Consider the following 23,353-nt stretch of genomic DNA (forward strand, 5'->3'; position numbering starts at 1 on the left):
GGGGATGTAAGTCTCTTATACCCCATGACCAACCTCATAGAAAAACAAAATTAATTCGTACTCTTTGTGTGCCTGAAAATAATGACATCCCATAATTGAACAAGAGCTCAGAATCCAGATTTTTTTTTTGTCCTTTAAAATAGTAATCTAGTGATGCTTACATGGATCCAAAAAGTTTGGATAAAAAAAATCCTCCTAGATATCTAATTTGCTCAAGGGAGTTGTTGTACAGTATGCTCCTATGCAGCATGCTACGAGCTCTCTTTATTTTTTTCATTAAAAAAAGGCAATAGTTTTTCATAATACTATTTCTGGTTTCTTAAATTCCACGGGATGCTAGATATACGACAAATGAAGTGGAAATGTTAGTAATTTTTCAAGACCTTAAAATTATCAAGGAGCGGAATATCCATATACCATGTGTTGTTGAAGGCGATTCTTTGAATGCAATCAGTTGATGTAATGCTACTTCAAAAACACCATGGAGATTAATATCAATTTCACTGGAGATCATGTACTTAAACATGTGAATTGTCTATCTCGTTTAGGTGTATCCGTTGAGAGGGCAACGATGTGGACGATTCTTTAGCAAAGAGAGGTGTTTCCTTTCAATCGTTGATTGTATCAGACAATCTTATTGCTTGATTACCTTGCAATGATTTACAATAAAAAAAACAAATGGAATATTGTAAAAAAAGAAAGAAAGGGGGAGTCCAAGTTCATGTGGACCCAACCCAGGTCCCGGTATCTATCAAAAAATTAGACCCGGCAGGTCGGGTTTGAATCCATGTCGGGTTTGAATCCATGTTGACCTTATCCAAATAATATTATTATTTAAATAATATTTAATATATTATATTTTAATAATATTTAAATAAATATAATTATATATTCTCAGTTATAATATTTAGAGAATATATGTATTTTTTTTCTATTTGTATGTTGGGTCCGGTCGGGTCTGGTCAGGTCTCATAAATTTTTTTATGTGTCGGACTTGGATCCGATCAGACCCGTTGCCACCCCTATTCTAAGGTCAGTGTTTTAAAACTTGGAATTGGGCTTTAGTTTAACCACCCACTAAGATTGGACATGAAGAATCGGTTAAAACATATAACAAAAAAAAAAAAAAGAAGAGAAAGGAAGAAGAAGAATGAAGAAGAAAGATATGAGCATGTTAGGGGTGGCAATGGACCTGGACCCGATGACCGAACCCAACTTGGGTCGAGGTATGGTCAAAGATAGGATCCGGCAGGTCGGGTCCATATCCAAATTTTGGACCTAAACATTATTCGGATCCAGATCCAGGTCTATATAGATCCGAATAGGGACCAAAATATTGTTAATATATAATATTTTAATAATTTTTGAATAAGTATAATTAAAGATTTAAATATACATATGTTTTTTTATTTTGGGTCCATGTCCAGATCTGGCCGCTTGCCACCCCTACGGCAAGAACAAGCAGCAAGACAGCTACTTGTCAAACCGCGTTGATTTGGTTTGGTGCGGTCCGGAGCGGCATTGAGAAGCCAAAAGATCACATGCTTGTGCAGGTTCACACTGTTCATTCACCACCTTGCTTGAAAGCCTACATTATAATAATAATAATAATAATAATAAAATACAAAAATACTATAAACTTTATAAGCATATTTGCATAAAAAAAAAACTGTCCTAAAATTGTGTTTGGAACCCTTTTTTTTTTTTTAATTTCTGAAAATAATATATGGTAGTTTTAAAATGAATCTTAAATCTCTATAACATAATAATATCCTAAATACTTTTTTCTGGAGGGAATAACTGTATAATATGCTCCTATAGGATCACCTGTCCTCTTACCGAATTTGCGTGAGAAGGATAAAAGGATGGAAGTAGGAAAGTTGGCATCTTTGATTCTCATTTTAACTTGTTTGTGAATGCGACCTGGAAATTCCATTAAATGCACAAATGGGAAGGAAAAAGAAAAAAAAGAAACAAACTGGCAAACACTCTTTCCACTCTAATAGACACTTTTGCTGGCATTAGAGGCCGCATAGTATACATTTAATGCACGAGAGAAAAATTACAATCCATCAGATATCCACCGCCTAAAGTGTCTCATTGAATGCATTCAAAGTCGAATTTATACAAGAAAGTAAGACACCACACCCAGCTCTCCAATTTGAAATCCGAGGCATTCATGAACTTAGCTTTCAAAATGTTACGGTCTCATTGTATCCAATCCCAGAGAAAATTCTCTCGCTTCCAAAATGTTACGGTCTCATTGTATCCAATCCCAGAGAAAATTCTCTCGCTTCTGTTTGCGGATCTCTATATAAAATTTTAAGATTAAGGCTTTTGGGGAGGAGAGAAAACGTCTTTTAACCTTAAAAATGAGGGTCATTTCAATCCCATTTTCAAAACCGGTGCCCGTTAGCGATTTGCCCCCTATGTGGACTCAGGAGTAGGAGGACTACAGACTGGAGACCTCTCTCTCCCACCACCTTCCGAACAGACACCAAAATCAATGCCACCTCAACATATCCTCTTCCCTCCACCTTCATTCCTCATACGCCCCACTAGCAACACAAAACACCTAAAGAGGCAGAGACATAGGAAAGAGTAGAGAGAGAATCAGAGGTAGAGAGAAGATGAAGATCTGCTGCATTGGTGCCGGCTATGTGGGTGGGCCGACGATGGCGATGATAGCATGCAAGTGCCCAGACATTGAGGTTGTCGTCGTTGACATCTCTGTCTCGCGCATCAATGCTTGGAACAGTGACTGCCTCCCCATCTTTGAGCCAGGCCTCAATGAAGTCATCAGGTCCCGCCGAGGCCGCAATCTCTTCTTCAGCTCTGACGTTGAGGCCCACGTTGCTGATGCCCAGATCATCTTTGTCTCCGTCAATACCCCGACCAAGACCCGTGGCCTTGGCGCCGGTAAGGCCGCCAACCTCACCTATTGGGAGTCTGCTGCACGCATGATTGCCAATGTGTCCACCTCTGACAAGATCGTCGTTGAGAAGTCAACAGTCCCTGTCAAGACGGCAGAGGCCATTGAGAAGATCCTCACCCACAATTCAAGAGGCCTGAGGTTTGACATTGTGTCAAACCCTGAGTTCCTTGCGGAGGACACAGCGGTCCAGGACTTGGCTGCCCCCGACTGAGTCCTTATAGGTGGGCAGGGCAACACGGTCAATGGTCAGCATGCTATCACTACCCTCAAGAGCATGTATGCGCGCTGGGTGCCTGAGGACCGGATCTTGACGATGAGCCTGTGGTCTGCCGAGCTGTCAAAGCTCGCCGCGAATGCTTTCCTTGGACAGCGCATCTCGTCGATCAACGCGCTGTCAGCCCTGTGTGAGGCCACAGGCGCCGATGTCTCAGAGGTGGCATACGCGGTGGGGAGGGATTCCCGCATTGGCCCCCACTTCCTGGATGCAGGTGTCGCTTTTGGTGGGTCGTGCTTCCAGAAGGACATCCTCAACCTCGTGTACATCTATGAGTGCAACGGCCTCACCGAGGTCGCCAACTACTGGAAGCAAGCGGTCCACATCAACGACGATCAGAAGAGCCTGTTTGTGAACCGGGTTGTCTCCTCAATGTTCAACACCGTGTCTGGCAAGAAGATCGCAATCCTCGGGTTTGCATTCAAGAAGGACACTAGTGACACCCGGGAGACACCTGCAATCGACGTGTGCCTCGGGCTCCTTGGTGACAGGGCACAGCTGAGCATATATGATCCACGGGTGTTAGAGGAGCAGATACGGCGGGACCTGGCGACAAACAAGTTCGATTGGGACCACCCGCAGCACCTGGTGCCTAGCAGCCCGTCTGCATCAAAGCAGGTGAGCATGGCACCGGACGCCTACACAGCCGCCGAAGGGGCACATGGGCTGTGCATTCTCACTGAGTGGGATGAGTTCAAAACTTTGGATTATGAGAGGATTTACAAGAAAATGGAGAAGCCAGCCTTCATATTTGATGGGAGGAACGTGGTGAACCCTGAGAAGCTGAGGAATATTCGATTCATTGTTTACTCAGTGGGGAAGCCACTGGATCCATGGATCAAGGACCTCCCTGCTGCTGCTTCCAACTGAGAGTAATTGTTACTCATTATTGTCATACAAATTGGGCGGGATATTGGCAGTGCTAGGAGGTACCCCATTTTTGGATTTTTTTTTTTTTTTTGGGTTTTGGGATCCGTAATGATGTTTTCCTTTTACTCCAAGATTTTGGTCTCGACTCTGTTTCTGTTTCCATTTTTTTTTTGGCCCTAAGATGAGTGGACTGCAACTTTTACTGATTAAGAAGATGATGGTTTATAGAATGTTCATTGTTCGGCTGTTTAATAACTAACTTTTCATGGTGGGCCATTTACCGTGGTAACCGGGGTTCCAACATGTGCCATGACTACAGCATTTGTTAAATAATAATAATAATAATAAAGACACAGTACATTCGGGTGGTGGCCCCACAATATCTTCCCCACGATCAAACTGGAAAAATATAGGAAAAATTATATAAAACCCTACATTAGAGTTTAAGGACCCCCAGTTTTTATCATTTTTTTCAACTGGGCACCTGGCAAGCCCAACAGGCAAATTAGAGTTTCAAAACATTGCTCAGAACCAAGAGAAGCAGGCAACATGTCAAGTAAAACATTGATAAAAAGAAAAGGTTCAAAGACTTTGGTGAGTAGCTATAAGAACCCAAACACCATCTTGGACTACATGGTAGTGAAAATCATCTATAAACAGAATGTCATGAGCATCAAATAGCTGATGCTCAGGGGTCTCATAAATAGCTATTGCATTAATAGAGACCACCTACGAAGGCTGTAACTTCTACAGTATTCCCTGATTATTGTGTATCAGCAAGCACACATTTCTGATGATGTGTAAAGAGAGATCCAACAACTTGAATGCAAAAACGTAAGCATAAGAGTTAGTCTGCAGAAAATATGAACAAACAGGCACATTGTAATTCAAAATTTGAAAACCAGTGTTCAGAAACTTCACTCGGCCCTTGGCCCTTGACTGAGCCAAATGGCATTGGACTTGACCAAGTCCTGCACAACCCAAAAAGAAGGCAGCAAAAAGTTAAAAATTAAAAATTAAATATAGTTAAAAATAAGAAAAAACATAAGAGAGTAGTAGAGAGTCATTAGAGGTCTAAAAGATGAAAAAACTCTGCAAAAGATGGATTATTGAAACAAAATTAAAAAAAATTGGGTAAATAAAATTTTAAATATAGATATTGAATATTTCTGAAAATTTTAGAAAAAGGGGAAAAAATGAAAGTTCCCAAATTACCTTAAAAAATATCAAAATCCAAATTGTAAGTAATTTAATGGTGTTTTCTAAATTTTTTACATTTTTCTATTTTTTATATTCTTTCCATCCTTAATAAAGGTAGCATTAGTTGCCGTGGAACTCGCCCCTACTTGGCCTCACCCACAGGACGAGTCCGAACAACTTGCCCATCTCCAAGTGGAGTCAGTCAAGTCACGGAATGCTGTTGAAAACTAAGTAAATAAATAAGAACATAGCATCCAAAATTACAAATTCTATGACAGAAATAAGAGATCATACTTTATGTAGATAATGCATATAAAATTTTCATATGCAGTGCCTTCCCCACAACAAATTTGAGTCCGGTGACCTAGAACTTGCTAACTGTTTAGCCAGTTAAGGAAACTGATTGAACAGGTCACCTCTTTGGCCTTGTCCGAAATGTGTGTTAGAAGAATCTGCAAATAAAACATTTATCTGCAGTGATAAAAGAAATATCATCCTGAAATAAATAGGTGCCTATGCTGGTATTTTCATAAGTGAGTACCATACTGGTAGAAAGTGAAGTCTATTATCCAGAATTATCTGAAGAATCAGTTCAGAAACAGGACAGAAACCATGCAGTAACAAGCAAATTAGGAAAAGGGAAACCATGAATGTCACACCTTCACTAGCAATTTTAAGTTCTCTCCTCCTATACAGTATTATACAAGGTTTTGGAAGTTCAATAAGCTCAATAACAACTGACAACATAGTTTGTTGTTAAATGCATAATTATAACTGTTGAAACTAAGATGGTTCAGCCTCCATAATCTCCCAAAATTTGGAGTCCTATCTCTAAGAACCAATCAATCTACCAGCTTAACATCTAGGGAAATAATCGTGTAGGACATCCATTTTAGTTTGTAATGTAGGGAGTTCCCTCCACAACCACCAGATTAGAAATTTGACCAATCATTCCCATTGTACACTAGCATCCCAGTACTCAGGAACAGCCATCCTACAACCTTCAAATTTGTAATCTGATGATTGGGTAATGAACCCCTGCATAACCAAATTAAAGGAACTTCCTAAAAGATCACTTCCCTAAACACTTACGGTTGAATTTTCATCAAGGATTTCAAGAAAAACAAAGATCATTTCTTATGACATGAATAATACCAAAGAGATAAATCTAGCAATAGAAAACAAAGAGCACACAAACTTTGTGAGTACTAGGAAACAAGAAAACACCAGTAGCTCTATATGAAGACACTACTCAAATAACTAGTAATAAAAGCAAAAACTTTTGCCTGCTACATTCAAAAATGAAAAATTAGCCCATTTTTTTTTTTTTTTTTATGAAAGAATTACTCTAGTTAATCATCAATTGTATACAAGAATGCAAAAATGAGATAGCAGGGTTTTAGATTTACAATTTTGTATGATTAATTAAATCATTACCATCATCATCCGAGCCTTATCCCAACTATTTGGGGTCAGCTACAAAAATCTTGTTCCACTATTCTCCTCTATCAAGGGTCATATCCTCAATAAGACCATAAGTCACTAAATCTTTTCTCACCACTTCCATCCATGTTCTTTTTGGCATTCTCTTTGCCCCTTTAGAGCCTTCCACTTGAACCAAATTGTACCTCCTAACCGGTGTCGTATTAATATAAAAATAATCAATGATTATTATTATCATTATAAATATAGCACACATCGTATTTATAATTATTAATATAATGATGATAAATATTTGTAAAATACTATAGTGTAATTATAATTATAGAATTGTAAATATTATTGTTCCTAAATTATTTTTATTAAAATACTATTATCATAATTATATTTGTAACATGCACCTAATTCACAAGTCTCACTGAAATCATCATCATCATCAACATCAAATTTCCAATGAAATATATATCTATATATATATTAGTAACATGCACCTATTTGGGTGTTCATCATGTGAATGCGAAACTATTATTGACACAAAACTAGATTCTATTATTTCCAATGATTATACACATCATTGTCAAAGCCTTTTCCCAACTAATTCTCTCTCTTTATGAAATCGCATTAATAATATTAATATTTGATTAGAGTTTTAATAAATTGTTAATAATATTATAATACATATAGTTATATTTAATAAACTAATAATTATAAATAATATTATTATATTGAAAGCATTACTATAAAAAATAAAAAATAAAAAATTTAGAAAAATAAGTAAAAATATTGTATATTATTTATAAATACAATTTTAAATTATGATTACGCTATGTATTCAAATATTATAATTTGATTATTATTGTTATTATTGTAACAATAACAGATAGTAATATGTCATTGACATATGTTAATATTAATATGAAGTTAAATTATAATTACAAATTATTTAATTGTAATTATATTTGTATTAGTTTATTGTAATAAAAATATTATACAATAATGTAATTATTGTATAACTATCATTTTATAATAACGATATTTATTTAAATATTATATATGAAAAATCACATTTCTATATACATTTGTATATGAAATCAACATTAGTTATAGTATTAAAATTTTAGTTTTAATATGACAATTTTTTATAACATATTACAAAAATTTAATTATTATTATGATAATAATATTGTAATAAAAATAATTTAGGATCAATGATATTTACAATTGTATAATTATAATTACACTATAGTATTGTACAAATATTTATGATCATTATATTAGAAATTACAAATATGATATGTATTATATTTATAATAATAATCATTGATTATGTTTATAATAATACGACACCAGTTAAGAGGGGCAATTTGGTTCAAGTAGAAGGCTCTAAAACAGCAAGGGGAAGGTTCGAAAGGATATGGATGGAAGTAGCCAAAAGATATATGGTGACTTATGAGCTGATTGAGGATATGAACTTTGATAAAGCAAAATAGCAAAACGAGATTTATGTAGCCAACCTCAAATCCTTAGGATAAGGCTCGAAATTCGATGATGATGATTATTATTATTATTGTTATTATTATTATTATTATTATTATTATTATTATTATTATTATTATTATTATTATTATTATCATATATTTATGATAATATAAATCATGATGAAAGGATAAATAAAAGAGGGTTAGAGATAGAGTGAGTGCATGGGAAAGATAAAAGATAAAGAATAAATATTAGAATACATGGGAAAAGGACAAAGTTGGAATAAATAAAAACAATAAGATAAAATAATTATTAGAAAGGACACTTGTTGCAAGAAGAAAGGGGATCCTCTTGTCGCTTTATATATAAATAAATAAATAAATATATATATATATATATATATATATATATATATATATATATATATATATATATATTGAGATGGATAAGTGACAAGATAAAAAATGATAGAATTTAAAAGGCGCTCCGGTGGGATCCTCACGGACAGAAAAAGACGCAGTCAGTTTGATAATGATCAAGTGACATTGCTTCTTCGGTCCGAAGCAAGGAATCCGTTAGATATGATGCAAAATGGATCTTGTTCTATCGTTGACCAGAGATTTCTATATGAAAAATACGAATCGGACTTTGAAGAAGGAGAAGGAGAAGGAACCCTCGACCCGCAACAGATAGAGGAGGATTTATTCAATCATATAGTTTGGGCTCCTAGAATATGGTGCCCTTGTGGCAATCTATTTGATTGTATCGAAAGGCCCAATGAATCGAGATTTCCCTATCGGTCCAAGTCATTTCGAGCCAACAGATAGATGAGGATTTATTCAAAACTAGATTCTATTATTTCCAACGATTATACATATCATTGTCAAAGCCTTTTCCCAATTAATTGGGGTTGGCTACACGAATCCTACTCTGCCATTCTGCTATATTAAGAACCAATTCCTCAGTAAGGCCATAAGTCTCATATCTTTTCTCACTACTTCCGTACAGGTCTCATTGAAATGTTCTACATAATGTAATATTGGTAGAATTATTAAAAGAAATGTTATGGTGAAAAACAATTCTCTCTCTTTATGAAATGACATTAATAATATTTGATTAGAGTTTTAATAAATTGTTAATAATATTATAATACATATAGTTATATTTAATAAAGTAATACTTATAAATAATATTATTATATTGAAAGCATTACTATAAAAAATAAAAAATAAAAAATTTAGAAAAATAAGTAAAAATATTTTATATTATTTATAAATGCAATTTTAAATTATGATTATGCTATGTATTCAAATATTATAATTTGATTATTATTATTATTTTAACAATAAGAGATAGTAATATGTCATTGTTATATGTTAATATTAATACGAAGTTAAATTCTAATTACAAATTATTTAATTGTAATTATATTTGTATTAGTTTATTGTAATAAAAATATTATACAATATTGTATTGTATAACTATCATTTTATAATAACATTTATTTAAATATTATATATGACAAATCACATTTCTATATAACATTTGTATATGAAATCAACATTAGTTATAATATGAAAATTTTAGTTTTAATATGACAATTTTCGATGACATATTACAAAAATTTAATTATAATTATGATAATAATATTGTAATAAAAATAATTTAGGATCAATAATATTTACAATTGTATAATTATAATTACACTATAGTATTGTACAAATATTTATGATCATTATGTTAGTAATTATAAATATGATATGTATTATAATCATTGATGATTTTTATAATCATACGACACCCGTTAGGAAGGGCGATTTGGTTCAAGTAGATGGCTCTAAAATGGCAAGGGGAAGGTCTGAAAAGATATGGATGGAAGTAGTCAAAAGAGATATGGTGACTTATGAGCTAACTGAGGGTATGAACCTTGATAAAGCAAAATAGCAAAACAAGATTCATTTAGCCAACCTCAAATCCTTGGGATGAGGCTCGAATGATGATGATGATGATTATTATTATTATTATTATCATTATCATATATTTATCATAATATAAATAATGATAAAAGGATAAATAAAAGAGGGTTAGAGATAGAGTAAGTGCATAGGAAAGATAAAAGAAAAAAATAAATATTGGAATACATGGAAAAGGACAAAATTGGAATAAATAAAAAAATAAGATAAAATAATTATTAGAAAGGACACTAGTTGCAAGAAGAAAGGGAATCCCCTTCTCGCTTTATTTTTTTATATATATATATTTATATTGGGATGGATAAGTAACAAGGTAAGAAAGGATAGAATTTAAAATAAATATATCCGAGAAAACTTAGTGACGGCTCCAATAGGCGATAAGATGAGGGAAAGTAGACCTAAATGGTCCCTCCATGTGCAGCGTCGACCTAGAAAAACACCGTTAGGAAGGGTGATTTAGTTCAACTGGAAGGCTCTAAACAAGAATGGGGAAGGCCAAAAATATGTGGATGGAAGTAGAGAAAAGAGATATATTGACTTCTAATTTGACTGAGGGTATGTCCCTTGATAGAGTGGAATGACAGAACATGATTTATGTAGCCGATACCAAATAGTTGGGATGTTCAAGATGATGACACATGTCAGTGTGGAAATCCCTCTTTTTTCCATCTTTTTTACAAATCCAATCGACACGAAAATAGAGGGATTTGTTAACCAAAACAAGGCACACCTACTAAAAATTATTAAAAAATAATTCAAATAAAAAATTTGACCAAAATTTCAGGCATATTTTGGTTAAATTTTTTATTAGAATTATTTTTTAATATTTTTAAAGGTTGTGTCTGGTTTTTATTAACAAATACCTCAATTTTCATGTCAACTGGAATTGTAAAATAAAAAACAAAACACAAATTGAGTCGACTAACTACCTAGATTAAAATTGGGCCATTGGGCATATTCCCTCTTGAACAGGAGCGGGCATACCGCATACAAGAGATGATCTACACACACACACTTCGATGTGCGAAAATCCCCTTTTGATTCTAATCCAATCTGCCTAGGGTTAAATGCCCGTCAAGGCTCAGATTGGGATCTCAAGCATAAAACGAGCCTTTTATATGTTTTGATTCTAGAGAAGTTTTACTAGGCCTATCTTAAATTTTAGGGTGACAACAAAAACCACTCAAATAGTAATGCAATAAAAAATTAATAACAGACCTCTCTTAGTTAACCAAGCTCTAGCATCAAGTATTTAGCATGTATTAGCCATACGTATTCTACAACCAAAACCTCACCAACCTAACGATTCTGAGGATGCATGTTCAAAACATAGAACAATATAAAAGCGTAAACTCACATTTTGCAAGGCCAATAAATAACACTAAGGAAATATAGAAAAGGAAAGGAAATACACATGGTCTCCAAATGTATGCTGAAGTCGTGCATGCATGGTAGGAATACCAATAATTATTTCGCTTAATTTTCTTTCATTAAGAATCACATTCAAAGAAGCTGGCTTCTATACCTTGTCAATTATTTCTGTCAAGTGATTCAGGATCAGGGCACGGTTTTAAGCATCTAATAAAGTCAACGTATGTAATAAGGATACTAGTGAACCAAATCCCAATCAAAGTCACAACTGAAGAAAATGAGCTCAAGGAAGCAAACAGCAAACATGGAATTAAGCAAATGCAATTCTATGAACTTGGAAGTTGGAACTCACAATCCCACCCTTTAACAGCTGGAAAAAGTAAGATGTGATTGTATGAACCTAGGAAATGGCAAGATTCAATAGGCAATGTTCAAGAAAACACGTGCAGCCACCTAGGTGGTTAGGTGGGCAGCCGCCTAGGGCACAGGATGGCCACTGTGTAGGTATTGTTTGGGGGGGGGAGGGGGGGAGAAGTGGGGGAGGGGGGAGAAAAGTGGGAGTGTGGGGTTTTTCAATTTTAAGATGGAAATTTTTTTTCCAAAGTAGCCCTTTGCCTGAATTTATGTACAGTATGCTTCCGCAGGAGCATGCCATACGTGTTAAACAATACATTTTCATGGATGAGATCAATTATAGCATGCTTTTGAAAGAGAAGTAAACAAGATGTCGCCATCGGCTATGCAATAGCATGCAACTGTTTGGAGCATATCTCCACTTGTCATGCGACTATTACTAACACAAGGTGACCGCTTGATTGTTGTAAGATAACAATGAGGGAAGCATTATCTTCATGACGTTTTAAAAGGACAAATATTCTACCCATGCGACACATGGGAGAGAGAAATCATAAGAGTTTGAGATTTTTTGCTATTCTTAGCCTAACCCTATATAATTGAAATATTGAACCAAGGCGAATTCTATTCAGTTTTTATCAAAATATTTAAAATATGGTTTTTTATTTATTTACAGTTTGATTATTTAACCCAAGATCGAGGAACCCGCATACTGGAAGAGAGAGGGATACATAGAGTGATAGGGTTTGAGAAATTTGCAGAAATGAAGAGATAGAATGGGATTTCAGAAGAGGAGATAATCGAGGTAAGAACTATATAGAAGAGATATTTAGAGAATTCTCTACAATTTCTAATGCAGGATTTGATGAGCTAATAATTAAGAAAGAGAGATATTTTCTATTTAATTGGGGGGAGAGATAGAGAGAGAGAGAGAGAGAGAGAGAGAGAAAGAGAGAGGTTTCCATTTATAAATCAAATTCAGGAACCTTTCTTTAGGTGGAAATAGGGAAACTATTCTCTACAGAAAAAAATAAAATCATAGATAAAGTGCATAATTTAATAAGGCATGATGATTTTCATGTCCTTGATGTAGGGTCTCATTTCTTTAGTGGTCTAAATATGGGTAACTGATACATTATCAGGGCTATTTCTGAATACAAATCCTTTCCAACTCGGACGTCATCATGTAGTCTAGATTTTCAAGGAGCTTCAATGGATCGATGAAGCTTTAAATGTTTACTTCTTGTATGTTGACCATGAACCTAATTCGTTTGAAAAGAGGCTAATTGTCTAGCTCTCATGGAGATGCTTTGGGATGCAATGCTCATCCACCAAACCTAATTGCTTTCTCTCACTTCACACCTCATCTTCTCTCTATAACTACCTAATTCAGAATATCTACAGTCCTTTATTTTGAAATGTAACAGCATTTTATTAAGGTGGAATACAACTACAAAACCAAAAAGGGGAAAGTCGATTAGGCATCTTGATGATCCTAAACAATTCATCTACACCAACAGGCAATCTATAGTATTAGACAATCAATGGTTTACGTTTCACATAGACATGAACGATATCATATTAAGTAGTTAACTATGAAAAATGTCTGAGAGAATACTTATTGAGTCCCTCTTAAATGGTTCCCAAGAATATGGGATGTGATAACACATAGAAATTGTTATCTATTTGTTTCATAAGTAACTATAATTTGCAAAGGGTTTTGCGCGTTATTTAAATGGACTGGGAGCAGTAGAGATGTTTAACGCTTACCAAAGATGCGACTTGAAGGAAGAGGATATTGATAACTATCATCCATTATGATACTTCAACCATTTATTGTTAACTTAAGGAAACTCATCTCTTTTGGACCATGTCTAGAAGGTTCACATAAGGGCATGGCCATGGCAGATAGAGTGGTTCCAGGACAAATCTGGTCTCTTTCCAGTGAGCTTAATTAATGCATATAGGGGTTAGGAGCTAATAAATAATATAACTTTTCAGTTTCTATTAGTTGGGTTTATAGAACAGAATACAAAGGAAAAGAGAAATAATATTCAAGAAAGCACAAGAATTATCCCAAAAAGAGAGGCCAATGTACTTAAAATTCTTGAAATAAACTCAACAAAAATTTCAAGAAAATCACGAGTCTCCCCATTAGCGATCTCAAGGAGGTGGCCTGCCTGGCGCCCAGCACCCAGCGCCTAGGCGGGTGCCCAGAACTCGGGCACCCTGTAGCTTTTTTCACTTTGGGGGTTTTCATATATTGAGGGTTCCTGTTTTCTTTTTCTTTTTTTTTTCCATTTTTTTTTTTTCACTTTGTGGGTTAAAAATAAATCCCATAACGTTTTTATACGACTTTGGGGGTCAAAATGACCCTTTTTGCCCTTTCGGGCGATTTAAAAAAACAAAAAAGGCCTTACGGCCCTGGGCGCCCACCCAGGCACATCTACCAATGTAGGGCCGCCTGGGTCTAGACGTGCGGATTTTTTGTTCAGGCCGCCTAGGCGGGCACCTAGGCGCCAAGCGGACCGTTTTTTAAAACATTGATTGATCTCAATCCGAATGATAGAAGAACTCAAGAAGCAATTGCACGTCGAATAAATTCAGCAAGAATAAAAGAGGGAAAAAGGGAATTATGTAATAACACGGATTCTCTTAAAACCAATTAGTCCATAGCTAACCATAAACAAGATGAATAAACTAGAATCATACATAAAGGACCAACGATACAACTTCAAACACAAACATACCAGTAATATAGAAAACAATAAACAACTACAATAACATCATTCCTCTTAATTTCATCAGTTCAAAGCATTATTGATCAGAAAGGCAATCGAATCGATGAAAAAGACCTCATAAAATGATGAATAACCCAAAAAAAGAAACCAACAACTCAAATCTACCAAATATCTCAAGAGAGAGAGAAAAAGGAGCGAGAGAGGAGCCTACCTGTATGCTGAAATCACCATCCATGGAAACATTATGTATTCTTCTCCATCGAAACACATGAAATCAACTGTTGATGTTCCACCTTCAAGAATTATCTGATGCCTTCTTGAATCATCTGGCGCTCTCGATGGTCGAGATCAGAGGTGAGGACGGCCAAATCGATCTCCGAGGAGAAGGGGCCCCGTAAAACTGTGTTCACACAATGGACAGCGCAGAGTTTTGATTCCTGGACCTCTGCAATAATTCACATTTTCCAGGCCTTTACTTGTTCATTCAAAGTTCGAATAAAGCCCCACTATCATGAGATAATATGCACCTGAAAGGGCAAGAAGAAACTGAAATAAGACCCTTGGGCTACTTCTTTTGTTGTAGTTCTACCTGCCACCTTCTGAATGTCATTATACTATTCACTCTGGTTCACGGGAAACTGATGCAGTCCCCTACGACTTGGTTAGACTCTTCATAAATAGTCTAGAGATATATTTGCATTAAAATGCAACCTATCTCAGGTCAAGGTCATGCTACCTTAAACTGACTTACCTTGATTATCATTCGCCCGTGTTGCTTTCCGCATGTCATGCAAGGTCACATTGGATAGTTAGGCTGGTTTCAGCATCATAAAAATGGGGCACAGTGAAGTTAAGCATGCCTACCTTACTTCCTTCAACTGCAACGCATGCAAAATAATGCACTAAAAGCAGACAGCATAAAATTGCTTATCCATTTACATAGATGCAAATAGCCATCGAGAATTTACAAGTAACTATGGTTTTCCTGTAGAAAGAAGCAAGGCTAGCTACCTTCTAGTCAGTTTTCTAGAAGATCGTTGGAGTTGTATCTTCCTTTTATTCATGTAGGTTCATGTAATGTCCATGAGCAAATTATACCTTGCAATTTTGGCTATGCATCCTCCCTGAGGCTTATGTACCTGCATACTTGGGTTTTGTGGATACCTTGAACCCTTACGTTCAAAAAGTCGGCCATTCAGGTAACTGGGAGGCCATACCGCCCCGTCTTGGGGCTATATGGCTTATGGCGTGGTGGTAATCCAGGGCGGGCGCTCAGGTCCTACCTTGGGCCCTTTTTGCGAGGGTGGAAATTGCCTCGCCAAGAGGGCATTTAAGGCATTTACCCCCTTTAAAAGGGGGAAATAGGTTATGGGGGATATTTCGACCCCCCAAAACCCTAGAAAGTGAGACTTCCATGTCAAAAACCAATTTTTTTTGCTTGCATTGATTTTTATTTTTTTTTAAAAAGATCGATTTTGAAATCGAAGAAATCGAAAGACATTCGACTCGGGTGAGAAAATTACATTAAGAATTATACCTAGAACTTGAAGAAAATATTGTACAACTATCACCATATGTTATGACTAATAAAAAACAAGTAAGAGACTTCAGTGGATAAGAGCAATTTTTTTTTTTTCAAAACAATATATGGTGTTTGGCATGCTGTTTTGCGTCTGTTTCACCCATTACAATCGGCGGAGATGAGCTTGTGGGAATCCGATGAGATCACTAAGACATCAATCCACAGTCTAGGATATAATAAAATTGATATATATCTAAATGGGGCAAATAGTGAAGCAAGTACAGATTGAAATTCAAAAAGAAATGCAGGGATAAAAGTCTAGGCATAATACAGGACAATAAAATGGAAGTACCAATAGCGAGTAGTGTGCTATCCCAAAGGATAATGGGATAGAAAAACAGAGCAGTTGGTCTGTTTATACATCATATTACGAAACATAAAACCATTTGTACAAATAAATGTAAAATAAGATCAAAATCTGACTTGAACCACCAAAACTCCCGTACATATTTAAAGGGGAGTGCAAAAAGAACGAATGATGAGAATTAGAAATAGCAGTACTGAAAGGAGATGATACATGTGCAGACGCTGGTATGTGCACGCACACACACCCCAAAGGACTGCCAATAAACAAAATGCAAGTAGCAAAGAATATGATTCACTTACTCTACGTAGAACAGGGGATAAATTTATTAGTTTTTTCAGGAATTGGTTCTCCACTAGTAAATGAAATATTGAAAATACACAATTCAATTACAATATTCCCAGGAGGAAAATATATTGAAATCATGCACTTCACAAAAAGATTAACAAGGCAAAAATAAATAAACCATTTCTTAACAAATGCATTCTCAAATTACAAGTTCAGAGACAACAGTTACCCGTTGCAAAGGCAGGTATTTCAATGTCTGTGAGGTTAGAATAACACATAATCTTAAACATTCCTCGAGGTTGTATAGCAGGGGAACCTCGGTGAAGATAATTCAACGTAGACTCAACTTCCCATGATTTCCTCTAAACTTGTTTCCGCATCATTTGCAGTATTTTGGCAAAGACGACTGACAAGAGAATTAGAAACGGGCAGTTGAAGTCTGAATCCCATCTCAAACATTAAATTCAAAACTAATAAAGCATCATCCACCTCATCTGTCAGACTAAGGCATTCAATCACTCTATTGAAAGTATATTCTCGAGGTCTCATTTTACCTGCTAACATCTTTTCCAGCATGGCCATGGCCTCGACACAGTTTCCCTGGTCACAGTATCCTTTAACAATATCATCATGAGACCAGATCATTGGAACCAGACCCCTACTCTCCATATCATGAAACAACTCCATTGCTTCATCCATCCTTCCTTCATTAGAGAGGACCTGAATCAGTGGAGTGTAAGAGGCACTGATAGGCTGCAAACCCCTCTCTAAGAGATTGGTGAAAAGGCTCATAGCCTCAGTTATGTTCCCTTCCTTGCAAAACCCCTGAATCAGTGTATTGAATATGATTGTATCCAAAACAATAGATTTCTCTAACATCTCTTCCAACAAGTCCTTTGCTTCTTTACTCCTTCCATGCATACACAGGCCCGAGATCATCGCACTGTAAGTCACCAAGCCGGTCTCGTGGCCTCTCCTTTCCATCTCAGCAAACAATTTAGCCGCCTCCTCAAAGTCACCCATCTGAGAATACGCATGAATCATCACAGTATATGTGTATTTGTTAGGAACAATCCCCTTCTCCACCATTTCAGACCAGAGCTTCTTCGCCTCCATGATTCTTTGATTTTTGCAGAGCCCATCCATGATCGTAGTGTAAGCGATCACGTCAAGGAAATAGCCACGAGCCTTCAATTCATTGAATATGCGAAGCCCCTCGCCAATCATGCCAGTCTTACACAGGCCACGGATGATCTCCTGAAATGTGAGTATATCAGGCGGACAGTTCCTCGCTATCATCAAATGGAGAAGCTCTGAGACTTTGTCATAGGAATTTTCTCCGCTAAATCTGCAAACTAGTTTTGTGAAGGTAACAACATCAGGCACAAACCCATTGCTTACAGCTTCTTGAAGAAGGTTGTAGGCTTCATCCCACTTCTTCTCTTGGCAAAATGCTCGAATAAGGTACCCGTATGTGGTTGCATCACCTGCGACTCCAGACTCCATCATCTCCCCATAAATCTCCCATAACCGATCGGTTCTAAGGTCTCTGAGAAAACCCAATAACATGGAATTCCAAACAAGAAGAGAGGGAGAAAACCCATGTCGTTTCATCTCTAAGAACACACCAAAAGCCTCGGAAATTTTTGTCGTTCTAGAGAACCCAAGTATCAGCGCCTCCAAAAGTTGAGGCTGAGGCCTAAATTCAGCTAAACTTAGCACAGTCTTGGCGGTTTTGTACTCCTCTGCACTCACCAAAGTTTCAAGAACCATGTTGCAGGATTCGTCATCAGGCTTGTATCCTTCAAGGTAACAAAGCCTTTTGAAGAATCGAAAAGACAGAATGGTATCATCTAATATGCCCAAGACCTTGTGAACGCAGTTGGGTTTCAAGAAATCATGAGAAAAAATCGTTCTATCTCTACAAAAGCCAGCCACCATTGCCTCCAAAACTGAAGGCTGAGGTCTGAAATCCACTAAATTTAGCACAGTAATAGCAGCTTTCCATGCCTTGGCATTCACAAGAACACCAAAAATCGTATCACAAGATTGGGTATCAGGCTTGAATCCTTCTTGTAAACAGAGCCAACTAAAAAATCGAAAAGAGAGAAAAGGATTGTTTTGATTTCTCAGGACCTTATGAATACAGGTGGTTTCAAAGATATAGGGTGAAAAATCAGAAACTAAGGATTTTTCCCAGAGACGATGAGTTCGAAGCCTTTGGCATACCTTTTCTGCTACCTCTGAGAGCTCGGCCTCTTCGTTGGCTTTCTCCTGTCCCTCCGAAAAGCTCGATTTTGAGGCTTCTCCTTCTTCCTTCTCATGACACTGGTTATTGCTCCTTACTGTGACCACAAGAGCTCGAGGCTTGGCAATGGCGTTTCGATAGATATTCAAGAGTTTCGAGATAGGAGGAAGTCTCACCATTACCATTTCCGATTTGGAAACTGATCAGTCTCAAAAAAAAAGACATACTTCCTTCTCAAATTTCCATTATTTCTCTCTCTCTCTCTCTCTCTCTCTCTCTCTAACTTGCCAATTCGTTCGAGGTCCGACTGTGTTCTATCTTAGATCTTAGTAGTCTCCCCACCCGGAATCCCTGTTCATTTTTAAAGTAGCTTTCTCTCTCTCTCCCACTCATTTGCGCTCTCTCTCTCTCTCTCTCTCTCTCTCTCTCAAGGGCCTATTTCTCTGTCGTCTCTCTCGTGCGGATTCATTTGAAAACACACTTGGTCTCTCTTCTCTCCCATGGCTGCCTCCCGGCTTCAATGGTAAAAACTCGTCTTCGGAAAATCAAACCGGCCCCGGAGTAAGAGGGTAAACTGGCCTAATCCGGAAAGCCCCGGGCATTCAAAAAAGTAATAAAATAAATAAAAAATATATAAAAAAAAAGAAATACAATTAAACAAAATACATGTAAATGAAATTAAAAATTAGTGAAAATAATATATTTTTTTAAAAAAATAGTAATTAACACAAATATACCTATATTTTAATTTAATTAAAAAAAAATCTCATTTATACTTTTTTTTTTCATTTTCGGGTTTTTTTTAAGATAAAAATGATTCTCACGGTATTATTTTACGGTAATTCATATTAAGTTTTACAGTAATTAAAATACAGTAATAACTTGAAGTAGTAGTACCATAATTAAAATACACTAATAACTTGAAGTAATATTACGGTGTTTTAAGTACCGTAATAGATAATATTTTTTTTACCGCATTTTTTCTATCGTAATTAGGCATCATGTATGACTTCGTTCTCGACCAATGAGGAATAGGAGAGAGAGATGAGACTTGGGAGAGTAAGGGGTTTTACGTGAGAGAGAGAGATATAGATTTGAGAGAGAAATAATGATAGAAAAGTGGTATGGAGAGATAGAGAAAAAGTTTAGGGGTGGATAGAGATGAAATAGAGATAAAGACCGGCGGGTGAGTTAAATGGGATAAAAATGATTTATTTGAGGGGATTGAGAGAGATAGAGGGGAAAAGTTGAAAAAAAGAGGGGTATGTGGAATTAAAAGTGCCGTATAAAATGAGTTAAACATTACGGTAGTTACAGTACAGTATAAAATGGAAACATTACTGTAGAAAGAATATTGTAAAGAAAATGTTATCAATTACAGTATTTTAATTACAATAATACTACTTCAAGTTATTACAGTATTTTAATTATCGTAAAACTGAATATGAATTACAGTAAAATGACAATAGTGAATGTCATTTTTGTATAAAAAAAACCCGAAAATGAAGAAAAAATGTGTAGACGAGGTTTTTTAAAGTTGGGTTTTTTTTCCAATTAAACTAAAATATAGGTATATTTGTGATAATTACAAAAAAAAAAAAGTATATAATAAAATTATTCACTTTTTATACAAGAAGGTGACAATCATTGTGAACCGTTGGATGTAAAAACGGATAGGTCGTGATGCATCACCGGTCCAAAACAAACTTTCCTTAAAGTTGTAATACAATTTAATATGTTAAATTTCACGTGGCTTAATTAGTGAAGCACAAAGTCCAAAACAAATTTTCTCAAAAGTTGTGATAAATTTTAATATGTTAAATTTCACATCGAATGGCTAGAAAAAGTTGTGGCTTTTTTGTACAAAAAAATAAAGGAATGGTCTCACATAAACCCAAAAAAAAAAAAAAAAAAGGGAAAATTATAAAAAACTCCCAAAATATATTTTTTTATGCAATTTACCCTCATCTAACTTTTACTCTCACATTTTTCCAAAAAATAAACTTTTTATGCAAATATCCAAAGGAAAAAGTTCACTTTTCTAGACGAAAATGCCCTTCTCGTAGCACACTGCCGGAGAGCACTTAAACAATGCCGAAGCCCTGTGACTTAGAATGCTCCACTGCCAGAGCGCACATACGCAGTGCCGGAGCGCTGTGTTACATTGACGGAACACACTTATGCTGTGCCGCAGCGCGTATCACATTACGGAACGCACGTAAACAGTATCAGAGCCCTATGACTCAGAATGCTCCACTGCTAGAGCGCTGTGTTACAATGTCGGAGCGCATTTACCTACTAACGGAGCGCAGTGTTACATTGTCGGATCGCTCTTACACCATGCCGGAGCCCCTGTGACAGTGGTCCGTTACGGTTTAAGGGCGATCCGACAACGTACTATGAGAATGACATTTTCGTCCAGAAAAATAAACTTTTTCCCTTAGGGGGTTATTTACATAAAAAACTTGTTTTTCGGAAAAAGTGGAAAGTTAGCAAGGGGGGATAAGTTGTATAAAAAGTTGATTTTAGGGTTTTTTTATAATTTCCCGAAAAAGAATGTATACAATGAGAACATTCCCTTTTTTATAAGTCACAATTATTTATAATCATCCACTGCGAAATTTATCATCTTAGGTGTGTTATAAAGTTCGAAATTTTTTTTTTTGAAATCTGTGTATGGTCAATAAAATAAATACATTTATCTAATTTCACAACCAATAATTAACATTAGTTATGACTACTTTATATCAAAAGTAAATAATCTCATTATATATTTAAAAAAAAAAAACCCTATTAGACCACCAAAGTCGGCCAAAACCGAAACCCGCATTATCTAAATTGAAACCATCCTGGGTTTCTCTCTCTCAATCTCACTCTAACGTTTTCCACATCTCATGCTTGTATTCAAAAGTTTTTCTCTCTCATGTCATGTTTGACAGAATGGTGCTCTCTCTCATCCCACGTTTGACAGAATGGTGCTCTCTCTCATCCCACGTTTGATAGGCAGACTCTCTCTCTCCGTGGTTCGGGCTGGACTTTCGGTAATGGGAGACTGTATTATGCTTTTGTTGGCAAAATATACACCAACTCCCTCGAGAAGATGGTCTATTTTGGACCATTTTTTCAATCTAAAAGCAGAATCACATGATTATTTTTAAAAGATAAATTTTGAATTTTAAGATTTCTATCACTTAGATATCACCTCAAAAAATTGAATGCTCTCTATTTAATCTTGAGACATTATCCTTTTCAGGTGCATAAAAAGTTTGACATGAAAAGCTAATCTACATGTTAAATCACATCCCCAATACTTGGGTCATATATTAAGTCTTAAATTAGATTTTACCCGAGAGAGCAAATGGACAAACGTCGATAATTGTTAGAGTACAATGTACATTTACTCCCTTGGGTGAAGGCTATTCAGAAGTATTTTTACTCCTCAAATTAGTCAAGGACATGTAAAAAGTTATAAATTAGGGATTGTATATTATGAGACTATTTATCTTTAGTACAAAGAGGTCACAATTATTTATAATAATTAGATGTCAAATAGCTCGGGGCATTTTATGAAATTCTAATTTATTTTTAAACTTTAAGTCTAATCAATGACATTCTTACAACCACCTCATTTGAAATATGATCAGTTAAGTCCCTAATTTCTTTAGAGCATCACCTCCTCATCTAACCTCAATAAATAAATAAATAAATAAAAGTTTATATAAGGTGTCAACATTATACTTTACAAGTAAGGTGCACCACAAACCTCATTGGAAAAGGCTTTTTCCTGATTAGAAAACGCTCAAATTGATCATCTCTATGTCAATGTAATTGTAAATCTTGTAACACATTATTTAGATCATCTATTCTCAAGATATTTAAGTATTCATAGATTTGTTAGATCTGTACTATTTTTTGAGCTTCCAATTTCATAATCGGGTAAAAATACATTTTAGGACAATCATAAGAGTTTCAACGCCTAAAATACATCAGATTTTGAGGTACACCTTATAGTGATTATTAAAGTTTACACCTTATACCTCATCCGTAATAATAAAAAAAAGAAGGTCTCGTAATGCACTAAATATATGCATGGAAAAATAATGCCCTTTCAGATTGGAGACTGTCCAACCTTTCAACTACCAAATTTAAGCGCATAGGAATTCAAAATCCTTTGTTTATTTTCAAAATACTCATGTATTTTCTAAAGTAGATCCCAAAAATAAGGATCATAATAAAATTATCTTTGCGATAGGTATAGTGTGCTGGACATATGCATCCACGTATATTCAAATAT

The 23,353-nt window shown here is 35.6% G+C and overlaps 3 protein-coding genes across 7 annotated transcripts; 2 read left to right on the forward strand and 1 right to left on the reverse strand.

Moving 5' to 3' along the window:
* The first annotated feature begins 1,986 nt into the window (after positions 1-1,986).
* LOC18434641 (UDP-glucose 6-dehydrogenase 3-like) lies at positions 1,987-4,289 on the forward strand. The gene has a single exon (XM_088869976.1). It carries the CDS (start codon positions 3,210-3,212, stop codon positions 4,077-4,079), a length of 870 nt encoding a protein of 289 aa, XP_088726102.1. The 5' UTR covers positions 1,987-3,209; the 3' UTR covers positions 4,080-4,289.
* Positions 2,676-3,146, forward strand: LOC148781473 (UDP-glucose 6-dehydrogenase 2-like). Its single transcript, XM_088869918.1, has one exon. The coding sequence runs from the start codon at positions 2,676-2,678 to the stop codon at positions 3,144-3,146; it is 471 nt and encodes a 156-aa protein (XP_088726044.1).
* Positions 4,290-4,403: 114 nt separating the features above from the next.
* Positions 4,404-19,634, reverse strand: LOC105420668 (uncharacterized). Of its 5 annotated transcripts, none has more exons than XR_016057969.1 (4): positions 17,041-19,634; positions 14,849-15,164; positions 5,574-5,731; positions 4,404-5,050 (listed from the first exon to the last, which is right to left on the reverse strand). XR_016057969.1 is itself a non-coding variant. In XM_088869975.1 (2 exons), exons 1-2 carry the CDS (start codon positions 19,242-19,244, stop codon positions 15,118-15,120), a joined length of 1,926 nt encoding a protein of 641 aa, XP_088726101.1. In that variant the 5' UTR covers positions 19,245-19,593; the 3' UTR covers positions 14,533-15,117. The 5 variants fall into 5 exon arrangements, 2 of the variants coding, with proteins under 2 accessions (XP_088726101.1, XP_020522948.1); XR_016057970.1 differs by having other exon boundaries at positions 17,366-19,593; XR_016057971.1 differs by lacking the exons at positions 4,404-5,050; positions 5,574-5,731 and having other exon boundaries at positions 14,533-15,164; positions 17,041-17,217; positions 17,366-19,593.
* Positions 19,635-23,353: the final 3,719 nt, after the last annotated feature.

Source organism: Amborella trichopoda, chromosome 6, assembly GCF_054954075.1.
Source record: "Amborella trichopoda isolate Santa Cruz 75 chromosome 6, AtrichopodaSantaCruz75HAP2 v2.0, whole genome shotgun sequence".
NCBI classification, from domain to species: domain Eukaryota; kingdom Viridiplantae; phylum Streptophyta; class Magnoliopsida; order Amborellales; family Amborellaceae; genus Amborella; species Amborella trichopoda.

What these genes read in the sequence shown, in the direction of transcription:
- LOC148781473 (XM_088869918.1), top strand. Translation starts at nt 2,676, where the DNA reads ATGGCGATGATAGCATGCAAGTGCCCAGACATTGAGGTTGTCGTCGTT.
- LOC18434641 (XM_088869976.1), top strand. Translation starts at nt 3,210, where the DNA reads ATGTATGCGCGCTGGGTGCCTGAGGACCGGATCTTGACGATGAGCCTG.
- LOC105420668 (XM_088869975.1), bottom strand. Translation starts at nt 19,244, where the DNA reads ATGGTAATGGTGAGACTTCCTCCTATCTCGAAACTCTTGAATATCTAT. An exon ending in GCTGGAAAAGATGTTAGCAG is followed by an intron (nt 15,165 to 17,365) that starts GTAAAATGAGAC and finishes TTGCCCTTTCAG; the next exon opens with GTGCATATTATCTCATGATA.